The sequence below is a fragment of the Ursus americanus genome, chromosome 1, assembly GCF_024610735.1.
Source record: "Ursus americanus isolate L20-20 chromosome 1, mUrsAme1.1.p, whole genome shotgun sequence".
NCBI lineage: Eukaryota > Metazoa > Chordata > Mammalia > Carnivora > Ursidae > Ursus > Ursus americanus.
Window position 1 is genome coordinate 106,721,902 of NC_142127.1, and position 12,837 is coordinate 106,734,738.

The window sequence follows — 12,837 nt, forward strand, 5'->3', positions numbered from 1 at the left end:
GCCCAGTGCCACACAGACGTCCCCAGGCAGGCGCCAGGCCCCACAGGCCATGGTGAGGCAGGACCCGAGACTGCCAGCTCCCTTGGGGGGGTCCCTCCATAGACCCTCCTCCCAGGGGCCTCTAGCTGTGGAGACCGCCCCCACTTTGTTCCTCAGCCCCTGCAGTTTCCTCTGGGTCCTCACTGCGGTCCGGCCCTGGGATGGGCACGCTTCTCCATTCTCCAGGCCCAGCTCCAGGGCCTCCCACTACCCCTTGACCTTCTCCTGGCAGCCCCTGGGGTCTCCCCCTCTTCTAGGCTCTCAGCTCCCAGGACTCCTCTGGCCCACCCTCCTCCCCGCCTGTTAGGCTTCTGTTTCTCTTCTTGCTGACACTGCATCAGTTGGAGCCAGCCTGATCCTGGTCCTGAGCAGTGCTCTGGAGGAAGGGAAGGAGGGGAGAGGAGGGAGGAAGGGAGGGAGAGGGAGAGGAGGAATGGGAGGGGAGGGGGGAGGAGGGAGCTCCCACTGAGCCTTCTTACGCTGGGCAGTCCAGACTAAGGGTCATGGCGGTCATGGTGTGCATGCCCTAGGCCAGCTAGGACCTCATCTGCCCTGGGGCTGGGCCTGGGGCCTGGGGCCGCGCTGGGCTGCTGTCTGTGCAGCATGTGGGGCCTGTCCCCTCTGCCTGTTTCTTTGGCCTTCAGATGGACAGAGCACCACCACTTCTGCAAGGCTGTGGAGGTCCCCAGGGGCCCCGACCATGACCGTCCAGCCCGGCTAAGGCTCTTCAGGTCCCTGCACCCCTGGGATGCCAGACAAACCCAGACCCAGCAACAGGCGCTGAGTGAAGGGATTTTGCTGAGCTGGGGATCGAGCTGTCATGGGAGACGGTCACGGGCCAGGCCCCTGGGGAGGGCACTGCCTCCTTGGTCCTGCAGGAAGTCCTGCTGCTCGCCGGGTTACTGAGGCCCACGGCGTCGGAGCCCGAAACACAGAGCAGGAGGTCCCACCCGTTTCCAAGGAGGCCCCATGAGAACTGTAAGCAGCGTCAGTGCAGCTCAGGAAACAGCCGGGGCGGGGGGCCTCCTTCCCCTGGTTGCCGGTATCACGGGCTTCCCCACCTTCCCAGGTCGCTGCGCAGGCGTCTGCCTATCGGGGTCTGGCCCCTTTTCCTGCTTTGTGACCTGCATTTGTCCTACCCACCTATCGACTTAGCAAGCAGAGAAGGCTCCGCAGGCAAACGTGCCCTTGGTTACGGGAGTGAACGCCAAACCTCAGGGCCCTTGGGAGCAGAGACGCACAGGGAATACTTATTTCTAAAAGGATCGGGAAGGAACGTGTCTCAGTGTGTGCATGCGTGCGTGAGTGCTCATGTGTGTCTATACACCTGGGGCATATATATTTTCTAAACTGAGCCTTTCGCTTAGCTCAGCAAACTATGACACCTGGGCCAAATCTGGCCCACCATTTGTTTTTATAAATAAAGTTTTATTGGCACACACTGCAGCCACTTGTGGCCACTCTTGCACTACCACAGCAGGATTGAGGAGCTGTGGCACAGCCTATAAAGCCGCTGGGCCGGAAATAGTTGCTCTCTAGTCCTTTAAGAAAAATTTTGGGGGGGGCGCCTGGGTGGCACAGTGGTTAAGCGTCTGCCTTCGGCTCAGGGTGTGATCCCGGCGTTCCGGGATCGAGCCCCACGTCAGGCTCCTCTGCTATGAGCCTGCTTCTTCCTCTCCCGCTCCCCCTGCTTGTGTTCCCTCTCTCGCTGGCTGTCTCTATCTCTGTCAAATAAATAAATAAAATCTTTAAAAAAAAAAAAAAAAGAAAAAGAAAAACTTTGGGGCCCCCCTGAGCCTGGCAGGATCCATTTGACTGGGGCTGGGCACTTGACAGCTGAGAGGAGCCGGGAAGGGTGGGAGGGCAGAGGACAATGTGCCAAGCTCTGTTTTTCATTGAGTGGACTCTGGAGGCTCCTCCCCCCAGCAAGGGTTCAACACCCTGGCTGTTAGGCCCTGACATGCAGGAGAAGCGTCAGTAAGGGGTCAGGTCACAACGGGAAACAACAAAAGGCCAAGGGTGTAGCAGGAGCCCATCGACCGGCCTTGCCTCTGGACGCCAGCACAAGGCCCCCTGGGAAATGTTCCGAGCGCTGGCCAGGGCCAGTGCGGCCCTGGGGCCCCAGGCGGCAGGTTGGGTGCGGACCATGGCCTCCCACCAGCTGCTGGTGGCCCCCCCAAAGGCCCTGCTCAAGCCCCTGTCCATCCCTAACCGGCTTCTGCTGGGGCCCGGCCCTTCGAACCTAGCTCCGCGCGTCCTGGCGGCTGGCGGGTTGCAGATGATCGGACACATGCACAAGGAGATGTTCCAGGTAGGCCGTCCAGGGGGCGGCAGTGGGTCCCCTGAGCCTCCTCCTCAGCTGGGAGAGGGCAGCGGGAGCGGGGCCTGACCCGCGTGCCCACGGCCCCCAGATTATGGATGAGATCAAGCAAGGCATCCAGTATGTGTTCCAGACCGAGAACGCCCTCACGCTGGCCATCAGTGGCTCGGGGCACTGCGCCCTGGAGGCCGCCCTCTTCAACATCCTGGAGCCAGGGGACTCCTTCCTGGTCGGAGTCAACGGCGTCTGGGGGCAGCGGGCCGCGGACATCGGGGAGCGCATCGGTAAGACACGGGGCAGAGGGTGGGGTGTGGGCGCTCGCTTCACCCTTCCCCACAGCTTCCTGCCTCCCGCCCAGGTGAAGCCAGCAGACCCACCCCCACGCCCCAGGTCGCCCTCGCGGCCCCTCCCCAGGCGTGCCCACCCCCCTTCGTGCCTCCACCTCCCCGCCGGGCCAGCGGCTGCCTTCTCCAAGCAGACATCGGGGTGCTTGAGAGACCCCCACCTCCCCGGCTCCCGGAGCTTGAGGACAGGGGTTTCTGGAGAACGTGGGGAGACAGCGCTGCGGGGAGCCTGCCAATTTCAGCACAAACCCCAGAGCCCCTGCAGCTCTCCTGGGGCCCCCAGCATCACCCCTGCCCTGCGACAGGACAGGGTTTCAGAGGCTGAGATGCCCTCCCAGGATCTCAGAAGCAGCCCTCTTTCTGGAGCTGCAAGATACAGAGGTACAGACAAGGTTCTCACTGTCAGAGTAAACTTTCCTGCAGAGAGACAAGAACCAAAAGCAGGAGCGTGCGGTGGGTTTAATGATTGATCTCGGCATTTGGAAACATCTCGCAGCTCCTGCATGGTCAGCTCCACACATGGCCGCACTCAGTCCCGGTTAATGGACAACCTCCAACTCTCACCTGGTCCCCTTGAGTCCACACACCGGTTTTCCAAGGGAGATGGTGTCAGGGCAGAGGCTGGGGACTCCAGAAGCTCTTCCCCCAGCCCTCACCCTGGCCTTGGGGTCACCCTTGGGGCTTGGGTGGTCCTGGGGCCGCCTCCCTCCTACATATGGCTCTGGGAGTCGGCTCTGCAGGGGGCTGCTGGGGATGGGTGTGGGGGTCCAAGAGAGGGAGCAGGGGCCTGCCTTCCTGGAACCTCCACTTGCCCATTCCTCCTCCGCTCAGTCACGGCATGTTGCTAGGACGGCACGGGTCCACTCGGCCTTGTGCAAATGCCTGCTCACTTCCTGGGTGAGGAGCCTGTCTGGGCTCAGGGAGGCTCGCCCCAGGAAGGGCCAGTGCAGCTGAGCGTTCTCATCCCAAGCACCCCAGAAACCTCAGCGCACAGAGAGCAGCCTCACGGAGCACACCCCACCTTCCTCTTCCCTCCGGCTTCTTCCGGCTGGGGTGGGCGGGCACCTGCCCTCACAGGGTCTGCCTGCTCAGCACAGAACCCGTCTCCGACATTGGGGTGGAGGGCGCTCACCACTCACTCTGCCCCTGCCACCAGGAGCCCGAGTGCACCCAATGATCAAGGACCCCGGAGGCCACTACACACTGCAGGACGTGGAAGAGGTAGGGCGGGGCTCATCGGCCCTGGGGGGGGGCAGCCAGCTGAGGGGGCTCCGGGCTGGGAGACTGGGGCTGGCGGCTGACCCTCAGCTCTTCCCAGCACCAGGTGACCAGGCACAGGAGATTCCAATACCTGGGAGCCAGTGGAAAGCCTGATAGGGAGGGATATGCCCGGCAGGGAAACTGAGTCAGGAGCCCAGTCCTGTGGGCTGGGCAAGAGGGGCTGAAGGCAGGATGTGGGGAGCAGGACATGCCCTGATACTCAGGATGCCCTGTCAGGAAGGGTCCATCCCAACCAGCCAAGACCCTGGGGGCTCCGCTGACCGCACCATGGCCCCAACAGGACAAGGTGGGAGGCTGGTGCCATTCCTCCTCAGTGTCTGGAAGAAAGTCCTTCTCTTCCTGGACAAGCCCACCTCTCAGAGCCCAGATGCTGGCTCAGCACACTCACAGACGGGATGAGGCTCGTTTCCGCTGCCCAGATCTCTACCATCCGCGGGGAGGAAAGGAGGGTTTGGGGGGGCAGATCCTGCCCTGTCCTCCCCAGGAAAAGTTTCTGGGCCCAGAGGGAGTCAGAGCCCACTCGCTCTACCCATGGCTGTCACATCTGTCCCACCCAGGGCCTGGCCCAGCACAAGCCAGTGCTGCTGTTCCTGACCCAGGGGGAGTCATCCAGCGGCGTGCTGCAACCCCTCGACGGTTATGGGGCACTCTGCCACAGGTGAGCCCGTCCAAGGCGGCAGCGCTGGGGGTGGAGCCAAGCACATCTCAGTCTGGCTGGGCCTGGGGGCTGCTGGTGGATCCCTCCAGTCTGGGAGGCAGCAGGCGAGACCCAGCTCCCATCCTGACCCTCTACCCTCCCCCAGCCTCTGTCACACAGTATGAGGCATGTCCGGGGTCCTCTGCCCACCTGGGAGCAGGATCAGGTGCTTGGAGCCAGGTGTGCCCTCTGTCCTCCAGTCCCCATGGCTGGGAAGGGCTTGATGCTGACCCTGCAATCCGGGTCCCAGGAGCTGCTGGGGCCTGCCGCCACCTTGTGCTGAGATCCAAGAGCCCCAGAGCAGCCTCGTACCTCCACTACCCTCCTCCAGCCTCCCCACCCCTGCATGGGATGGGCAGGGCCTTGGGTGCAGTCAGGTGGGCTTCCCTCCTGTGACCAGCAGTCCTGCTCTGGAGGGTTGACCACAGGATGGAAGGAGAGAAGCTCTCCCCAGCCAGGCAGGATCACCCCAGCTGGGCTGCCATCCACCCTGGGGGACAGGGGCCTGCCTGGCACCACACCAGCCAGGACACTGCATCCCCTGGGGTCTTGTCTAGTAAACCAAGCCTGGACTATGACCCTCAGGGCATCCGCTTGCCCCCCTCTGTGCCCAGCGTGGGATAGGCTTTATGCCTTTAAAAAAATTTATTTAAGTAACCTCTATGACCTACGTGGGGCTCAAACTCACGACTCTGAGATCAAGAGTCAGACGCTCTACCAACTGAGCCAGCCGGGTGGCCCTGTGCCATTTTTTTTCCCCCTAACCTAATTTCTAAGAAATCATGGAGGTGGAGGAGAGTCAAAGCTTTCAGCTCGGGCTGTTTCTGGACTCTGTCCTCCCCGGGCTCTGGGTATGCTGCCAGCACGCTGCCGGCAGAAGGAAGGCCCAGCCTCGTGTGCTCTGGTCCCTGGGCCCTGCTCAGAGCCCCAGCCGGCCCCCAGGACCACAGACCGGCAGGGAGGGCCCTCACGCACACCGGTGTGGGGGGACCCTGTGTGCAGGCCCTCCGGGTCCGCCACTCTCCCTGAGGTCCCTGCATGGACACCTGCTCTGCCCCTCTGCTCACCCTAGTTCCCACGCAGAGCTGGTCCCGGGGGTCTGGGCATCCAGGATGTACCCTGGGGGAGGCAGAGGGCTCCCAAGCCTCCCTGATGGCCTTCTGGAGGTTCTTGAGGCCCCTCCCGAGACCCCAAAGAGTCCAAAACCTCCCATGCTTCACTCAACTGCCCTGCACCCCCAGGTACAAGTGCCTGCTCCTGGTGGACTCGGTGGCGTCCCTGGGCGGAACCCCCATCTACATGGACCAGCAGGGTAAGGCAAGCCCCTGTTGCCCCGCCGCTGGGGGCCTCGGAGGGAAGGTTCCAGCTGGCAGTGCCTGCAAGCTCACCACCAGCCCACACATTGGATTAGGGCTCCAGGGGAACTTCATCTCCTCCCCGAGGCAGGACAGGGTCCTTGAACTAACTGATCCCCCTGTGTTTCCACGGGGTTGTCAGTCCCTGATGTGGGAGCGAGTGGGAGGGAGAAGCTCCTCCAGCCTCTGGAGAGGCGCTCAGAGCCCCTCAGGCGTGGGTGGGAGAAGTGCCAGGGCCCCTGTCTATCAGGCTGGGCTTCAGTCTCCCCTCGGCCGGCACCCCTCAGTCTGTCACAGGCAGTGAGCACTGTTTGCAGAGTCACCTTGCAGGCCAGCCCCAAGAAGCCTTCCAGGCCCAGCGTATCCTCACAGAGGAAAGTCTGAACCCGCATGGGTGGTGCCCGTCCACAGCCTCCCACCCAGCTTGGTCGGGCGCGCGTCTCCCGGAACCCTCCCATGAGGGAGCTGCGTGCAGGCAAGGGGGAGATTTCTGCGCTGACCCTCAGACAGGGGGCCCGGGGAGGGGCCCCTGGGGACGAAGTGCGGGGCGGCCAGCTTCAGCCACGCTGTCCGTCCGTCAGTGTCCTCTGATCACCGGACGAACCACAGCTCACGCCTCCCCTGGCGGCGGACACTTGGGCTCTTCCCAGGTTTGCGCTTTCAGGAATAAACCGTAGAGAGCATTCTTGTCGCATAAGCCTTTGGTGCACGTTAGTAGATGACGGTCCCTGCCGCAGGCGGCTGTGGCCCTGGATTTACGGCTGCGCATCGCTGTGGCCTCTGGCATAAACCCCCGGTTTCCGCGGAAGTCTGTGGGCTCTCACTTCAAGATGTGCAAGAAAACCTCCGTTTCCCCCTGTATCCGCTGCCATACCACACGCCCACTCACCCCGACGCCACCTGCGTGGGCTCCTTCACACCCAACCGACCGCAAGCAGGTGGCCTGCAATTGAACCCAATCTCCCCGGACACAGCGTCAGGTCGAAGAGGTCAAGGACTGAGTCTGACAAGACCGTCCACCTTGCTTCAGACGGCACCTGCCACGATCCCGCCCTGGGTGGAGTTGGGCCCCCCCAGGAGCACGCGCCCCTCCTCTCCACAGGCATTGACGTCTTGTACTCGGGCTCCCAGAAAGTCCTGAACTCGCCTCCAGGGACTTCACTCATCTCCTTCAGTGACAAGGCCAAGTGAGTGACCCCAGGGCTTCCGACCTGGGGCTGGATGGGCAGTGAGGCCGATGGCCCCTGAGGAGGGAAGGTCAGAGCAAGGGAGGGAGGGGCTCCTTGGGCCGTGCTCGGACACACCCCTGGACTGCTCACCACCCACCCTGGACAGGTGCCTGCCCTGGACAGGTGCCCGCCCTGGACAGGGTACTGAAGCTCTGAGGTCACAGGGCGGGGGTAGCCGGGGCACAGTGAGGGCCATGTGTATGAGGCTAGCGGCCCCCCAGGAGAGTCTCCTCATGGAGGCTGGGCTTGTGTGTGAGGATGCAGGGCCTGGCATTCTGAAAGTTCACTAGCTTCAAGCCAAGGACTGGGGGTTCCGTGGCTGTCCCCATGCCCCCACCCCCGGCTCAGCACCCAGGAGCTGATGCATAAACTGCTTCATGGGGTGGGCATGGACCAGCTTTGTCCAGCAGCCCCAGTGTCCCCCACATCCCTAGTGTCCAGACCCTGAGCCAGGCCAGGCTGGGATGGGGGATCGGCCCCAGCAGATGATACCACCGGCAGCACTGGGCCGTTTACCAGCGCAGAGACAATCTTGGATGCGGTCGGGGTGCACGTGGGTGTGGGAGGTCTGAGCTGCCTGTGGGAGGGCCGAGGAGGCAGCTGGCTCTGAGTACGGAGCTCGGAGCTCAGGTAGCGGCCTGTCTCTTCACAACCATCTGGACAATAGATGGATGCAGAGCTCCAACGCCGGCTGCATGTCCTGGGGCCTGAGAGCAGACGAGCCGAGGTCCCCAGCTGAGCCCGGCCCAGGAAGATGCAGGGGCTGGGGAGGCCCACGACCTGCCTGGGCCCGAGCACAACCACAGGGGTCCTGGGGTCCTGCCCCTCTGGCTCCCCTCTGCGAAACAGGAGAGCCTGATGGGACTGCCCCAGGCGCCCCAGCCAGACAGGCAGGCACTCAGGCTGGCCCTTCCTTCCCAGAAATAAGATCTACGGCCGGAAGACGAAGCCCGTCTCCTTCTACCTGGACATGAAGTGGCTGGCCAACATCTGGGGCTGCGACGACCAACCCAGGATGTGAGGACCGCGGGGCCGGGGCCGTGTCTGCTGACCTCTCACCACCCCCAGCCTCTCACCAGTTGTACACACAGGGGGCTAAGCACACACCCCAGCTGGAGCCCCGGGATTCACCAGGGTCACGCTAGTGACGCCCCCGGCAGCATGCCCCCTGCCCCCCCCCCCCCCGCCTTCCACCAGGCCCTCTCCTCTCAGAGCCCCTGTGCATCTCGGGGCACTTTGGACCTGGCCCAGCCACATCTTCCCACTCCTGGGTCTCAGTTTACCCACCTCTCAAAAAGAGGAGCCGAGCCAGAGGCCCCTTGTGAAGGGCTTTTAGCTACAACCAAGATCCCTTAGGATGCACGCGGGGCTGAGGGGCGCCAGGAGCTGTGCCCTACTCAGCAGGAAGAGTGGCTTCTTGGGGCTATTAGGGCTAAGAGAGGCCAGGTGGAGGGGGAGCCTGCCCTAGGCGATCTGGCCAGTGTCCTCTCTCTCCCCAGACCCAGCTTTCTCTAGCTCGGAGTCTGTCATGCACAGAATTGGACAGCTGCCCCCGGGAAGTGGGCTAGACCTGTTGTCAGAGAGTCTAGCCTGTCCCCTGCCCAGTGAGGCTGGACCAAGCCCCCTCCTGTCTTCCAGATACCATCACACCACCCCGGTCATCAGCCTGTACAGCCTGAGAGAGAGCCTGGCCCTCATAGCGGAACAGGTGAGGGGGGCGGGGCCGAGAGCAGCATGGAGCAGGAGCCTGGTCTTGGCAGGGGCGGGACCCCAGGGGCAGCAGCTCCCAGGAGCCCCTGCGCTGAGGCCCGCTGCCTCCGGGAGGCCCTTCTCCGGACTCCCTCAAGCCCTTCCGAGGAAACAGATGCGAGGGATTCTAACTGCTGGCTGGTTTGCCCGGTGGGCCTGGCCTGCAGACAAGGGAGCATTGAGTGTGTGGTGCGGCGGAGAGAGGAGCCTCGCGGGACAGTGGCCGAGCCAGAGAGGGGCAGCTCCACGTAGCGGCACAGGGGAGGGCTGGGAAGGCCGGCTGCAAGCCGAGAGGGCCGAGGAGGACAGAGCTCTGGGGTCGAATGTGGTGATGGGGCAGGTGCGGACCACCGTCTGACCCCTGGGCTGCTTAGTGAGGGGCTCCGCGAGGGCTCAGCTGAGCGTGAGGGGGTTTGAGGGACTGGCTGGTGGTCCTGAGTGTCAAGGGGACCGACTCCAGCAGGCTTGGCACTGTCCTACAGCCAGTGCCAGCTCCCAGCGTAGGGAAGGAGCCAAGCAGAGACAGGCGGGTGTGACCAGGGGGGCGTCTTTGTCCGGTGCAGTGACCACACTCTCAGGACACAGGGGGCCAGGCGTGGCCCCGGACGTGTTGGCTCTGTAGGACCCAGGACAGGGGACACTGCCCCCAGCACAGAGCTCTTTCCCATCCCGATGTCTCCCAGGGGCCACTGCCAGCCACCAGCCCAGAGTCCGGGAAGAGCACCTGAGCTGTGGCCGGCCTCCCCTCAGGCTGCGGTGCTGTGCCCGCTCCGTTTGCCCTTTGAAGACTGCTCATAGAGCTGCCACCCCAGGGCTGGGCCGGGGGGAGCTGAAGTGTCACCAGCACCCAGGCTGGCCATGTGCTATGGGGGGGTGTGGCTGAGAGAGGGTGAGGCCCATGGAATAGGGATTGTGGGGGCCCATGTGCTGGGACAGGAGACAGCGGGTAGCTCAGAAGCCCCTTCCTTCCCCATGGCCACTTCCGAACCCACAGCAAGGGGCTCCCAACTCACATTCTCCAGGGGCACAAGGCTCTATCCACTGGCTGGGCCTCCCATCTACCCCCCCAGACCCAGACTACTTCCACTGCCCTGAGGCGGCTCCAGGTCTGGTTGCTAGGGAAGAGCCAGGGCCCCGAACTGGGGACTCAGGGGATCTCTATGGGGATCAGAGTCCAGGCCAGGAGAGGAACCAGGAGCCCCTCTATGGTCTGAAGCTGCCCCCCCACTTCGGGTGAGAGCCAGTTTCTCCCTGTCTCACCCCCGAACGAGGCATCCCACCCTGCCCTCCCCTGTCCCACCCCCTGGGTGCCCTCTGCCCGCGCAGGGCCTGGAGAACAGCTGGCGGCAGCACCGGGAGGCCACGGCGTACCTGCATGAGCGCCTGCGGGGGCTGGGTCTGCAGCTCTTCGTGAAGGATCCGGTAAGGACAGCAGAGGGCGGAGGGCAAAGGGTGGGAGGTGGGGTGGAGAGGGGAGGAAGAGCATGTGGGGGAGGGGAGAGCTTCTGCCCGGGCCCCTCTGAATGCGCACAGGGTCCTGTGGTCACCCAGGCGGTCATTGTCACGGTCATAGCTCCCTGACCTCTGGATCTTTGGACACTTAGTTTGACGCCCCCACTCTCCCCCAAAGGCTCCCTGCTTAAAGTACATATGGGTGATCTCTGAGCTGGAAGACGCCCATCGGCCTCCAGAGCCCTGGCAGTCCAGCCAGCCAGGGGTGGAGGATGGGAGGGTCCCCTGAACCAGCCAGTCAGCCCAAGTTTCGGCGTGAAACAGAAGCTCCTTAGCCCCAGAGAGGGTGTGACCTGCCCCAGGGAACAGACACACGGACACACCCAGTGCACATGGGCCGCTGGGGAGGTGGTGACCTCACTGTCCTTGGACTCCTTCTCCCCCACTCCCTGCCCACACCCTCCCCCCCCCCCCCGTCTCTGCCCGCCCCTCTGGAGCCTGAGACCAGGGCTGGCCAGGCCGGATCAGCTAGTGTTGGCCACACGCCATTGTGAAGGTGGCTGAGTCTGGCTTGTCCTCCAGGCAATCCGGCTGCCCACTGTCACCACAGTGACCGCGCCTGCTGGCTACAACTGGAGAGACATCGTCAACTACGTCATGGACCATTTTGACATCGAGATCACGGGCGGCCTTGGGCCCTCCGTGGGGAAGGTAAGGGGACAGCTGCTGCTCGGCGTGGCCAGGGCCAGGGCCGGCCACACCTTCCACAGAAGCTACATTCACCTCCATGCAGAGCACCGTGTGCGTCAGGCCCTGGCCAAGGTCAGCGGTCATCAGGTCCCTAGGACAGCAGGGGCATCCAGATGGGGACATCCCGCTCCGAACCCAGGGGTTTGTGCTGGGGGGTCTGGGCAAAGGGGATGTTCCTGCCCCCTTTCACCCCAGCGGGTGACGATGTGGGCTGCAGCACCTCCGATTCCACCCAGAATGTCCTTCCTGCCCTGTGAGTGGGCAGACCAGGCTGGAGGTGCCATGCCTGGGTCTGACTGTGGCCGCCGAGCAGGCGATTCTGAGTGCTCGTTGACTGACCGTCACCCTGGCCTCCCTTCTTGAGCTGTGTGTGTGCAGAGGAAAGAGGACCAGCTCTGCCTCATCCGGGTGGGGGGCTCCGTGTGACCAGGGGTGGGGCTCACACTGGAGGAGCCCACTGCTCTGCCCAGACCACGTTCAGGGCTGGGCTGACAACTGCACGGTACCACCCCCCACCCCCGGCAGGTGCTTCGGATCGGCCTGCTGGGCTGCAACGCCACCCAGGAGAACGTGGACAGGGTGATCCACGCCCTGCAGGAGGCCTTGCAGCACTGTCCCCGTAACAAGCTCTGACCCGGCTGCCTGTGGCCACTCTCCCAGAGGGCCGGGCGGGGGCCAGGAGCAAACACTGTCAGGCGCTAGGGGGGAGACACGCAGGAGGGGCAAGGCTGGCAGCTGCCCAGCCCCAGGAGGTCCTTCTCCTCTTTGAGTGGCAGCTCCTGGAAATGGACCGTGTGGGCTCAGGACCCACCGCACCTCCCAAATGAGCTGCAGCCCCCACGGGTCCCTGGCCTGACGGGAATGCTCAATAAAGAATCCTTGGTCATCCGTCCTCATTGTGTGTAGGGCGGGCTGCAGAAACGTCGCAAGGAGGCGCCACCGCCCCCGGTGGCACCTTGGTTGGGGGATTGCTTGGGGGCAGATCCTTGCCTGGGGCCCCCAGGGGCTGGAAGGTAGGCGTATGGGGGCCCCGTCGCTGTACACCTTGGCCCCAGATCTCACACCTGTAAAGAACACCTGCACACACGCCTCCAGGGCATCCCCCACGACCTGCAGGGCTGACTTGTGACGGGTGCTAAGACACCAACATGCCCCAGGCACACAGCCAGGACTGGAGCCGGGATGGCTAAAGGTCACCGCACACGTGCGCGGGCCAGCGCAGGTGCTGAACGCCTGGGGGCCTCAGAAGGACAGCCAAGGGTGGCCCTCGGGCCTCAGCCCCTCCCCTTCTCCGCTTGGCTGACCTGACCCTCTGTCCCTTAACTGCCCCCTCACTTGGGATTTCTGCCTGTGCCAGGCTCCCTCGCTCCTCCTTCCCAGAAGTTTCAGAATGTGCCAGCGTCAGATCAACTCAATCACAGCCACAGACACACTCCAGGTCCTTCCCGATCCTGAGAGCCCCAGGAGGGGGCCAGGCAGGGCCTCCATAAGGCTGAGGTGGATGCCCACAGCCCAGTGTGCCCCATGTCTTTGTGCAGGCCCGGGTTGGTCTGGCTCGGCCCCCGTCACGCATGCAGGTGCCGTCCAGGCACAGGTGTGTGCACTGGGGGAGGGCCTGAGC

The 12,837-nt window shown here is 63.7% G+C and overlaps 1 protein-coding gene across 3 annotated transcripts; it reads left to right on the top strand.

Moving 5' to 3' along the window:
• The first annotated feature begins 1,988 nt into the window (after positions 1 to 1,988).
• Positions 1,989 to 12,108, top strand: AGXT (alanine--glyoxylate aminotransferase). Of its 3 annotated transcripts, none has more exons than XM_045795894.2 (11): positions 1,989 to 2,350; positions 2,481 to 2,643; positions 3,860 to 3,924; positions 4,542 to 4,642; positions 5,923 to 5,993; positions 7,139 to 7,223; positions 8,187 to 8,282; positions 8,904 to 8,973; positions 10,341 to 10,436; positions 11,049 to 11,177; positions 11,742 to 12,108. In XM_045795894.2, the coding sequence occupies exons 1-11, from the start codon at positions 2,120 to 2,122 to the stop codon at positions 11,847 to 11,849; spliced, it is 1,215 nt and encodes a 404-aa protein (XP_045651850.1). In that variant the 5' UTR covers positions 1,989 to 2,119; the 3' UTR covers positions 11,850 to 12,108. The 3 variants fall into 3 exon arrangements, with proteins under 3 accessions (XP_045651850.1, XP_045651851.1, XP_045651848.1); XM_045795895.2 differs by having other exon boundaries at positions 2,493 to 2,643; XM_045795892.2 differs by having other exon boundaries at positions 1,990 to 2,350; positions 2,451 to 2,643.
• The last annotated feature ends 729 nt before the right edge of the window (positions 12,109 to 12,837 follow it).

What these genes read in the sequence shown, in the direction of transcription:
- AGXT (XM_045795892.2), top strand. Translation starts at nt 2,120, where the DNA reads ATGTTCCGAGCGCTGGCCAGGGCCAGTGCGGCCCTGGGGCCCCAGGCG. An exon ending in GGACATCGGGGAGCGCATCG is followed by an intron (nt 2,644 to 3,859) that starts GTAAGACACGGG and finishes CCCTGCCACCAG; the next exon opens with GAGCCCGAGTGCACCCAATG. An exon ending in TCCTTCAGTGACAAGGCCAA is followed by an intron (nt 7,224 to 8,186) that starts GTGAGTGACCCC and finishes CTTCCTTCCCAG; the next exon opens with AAATAAGATCTACGGCCGGA.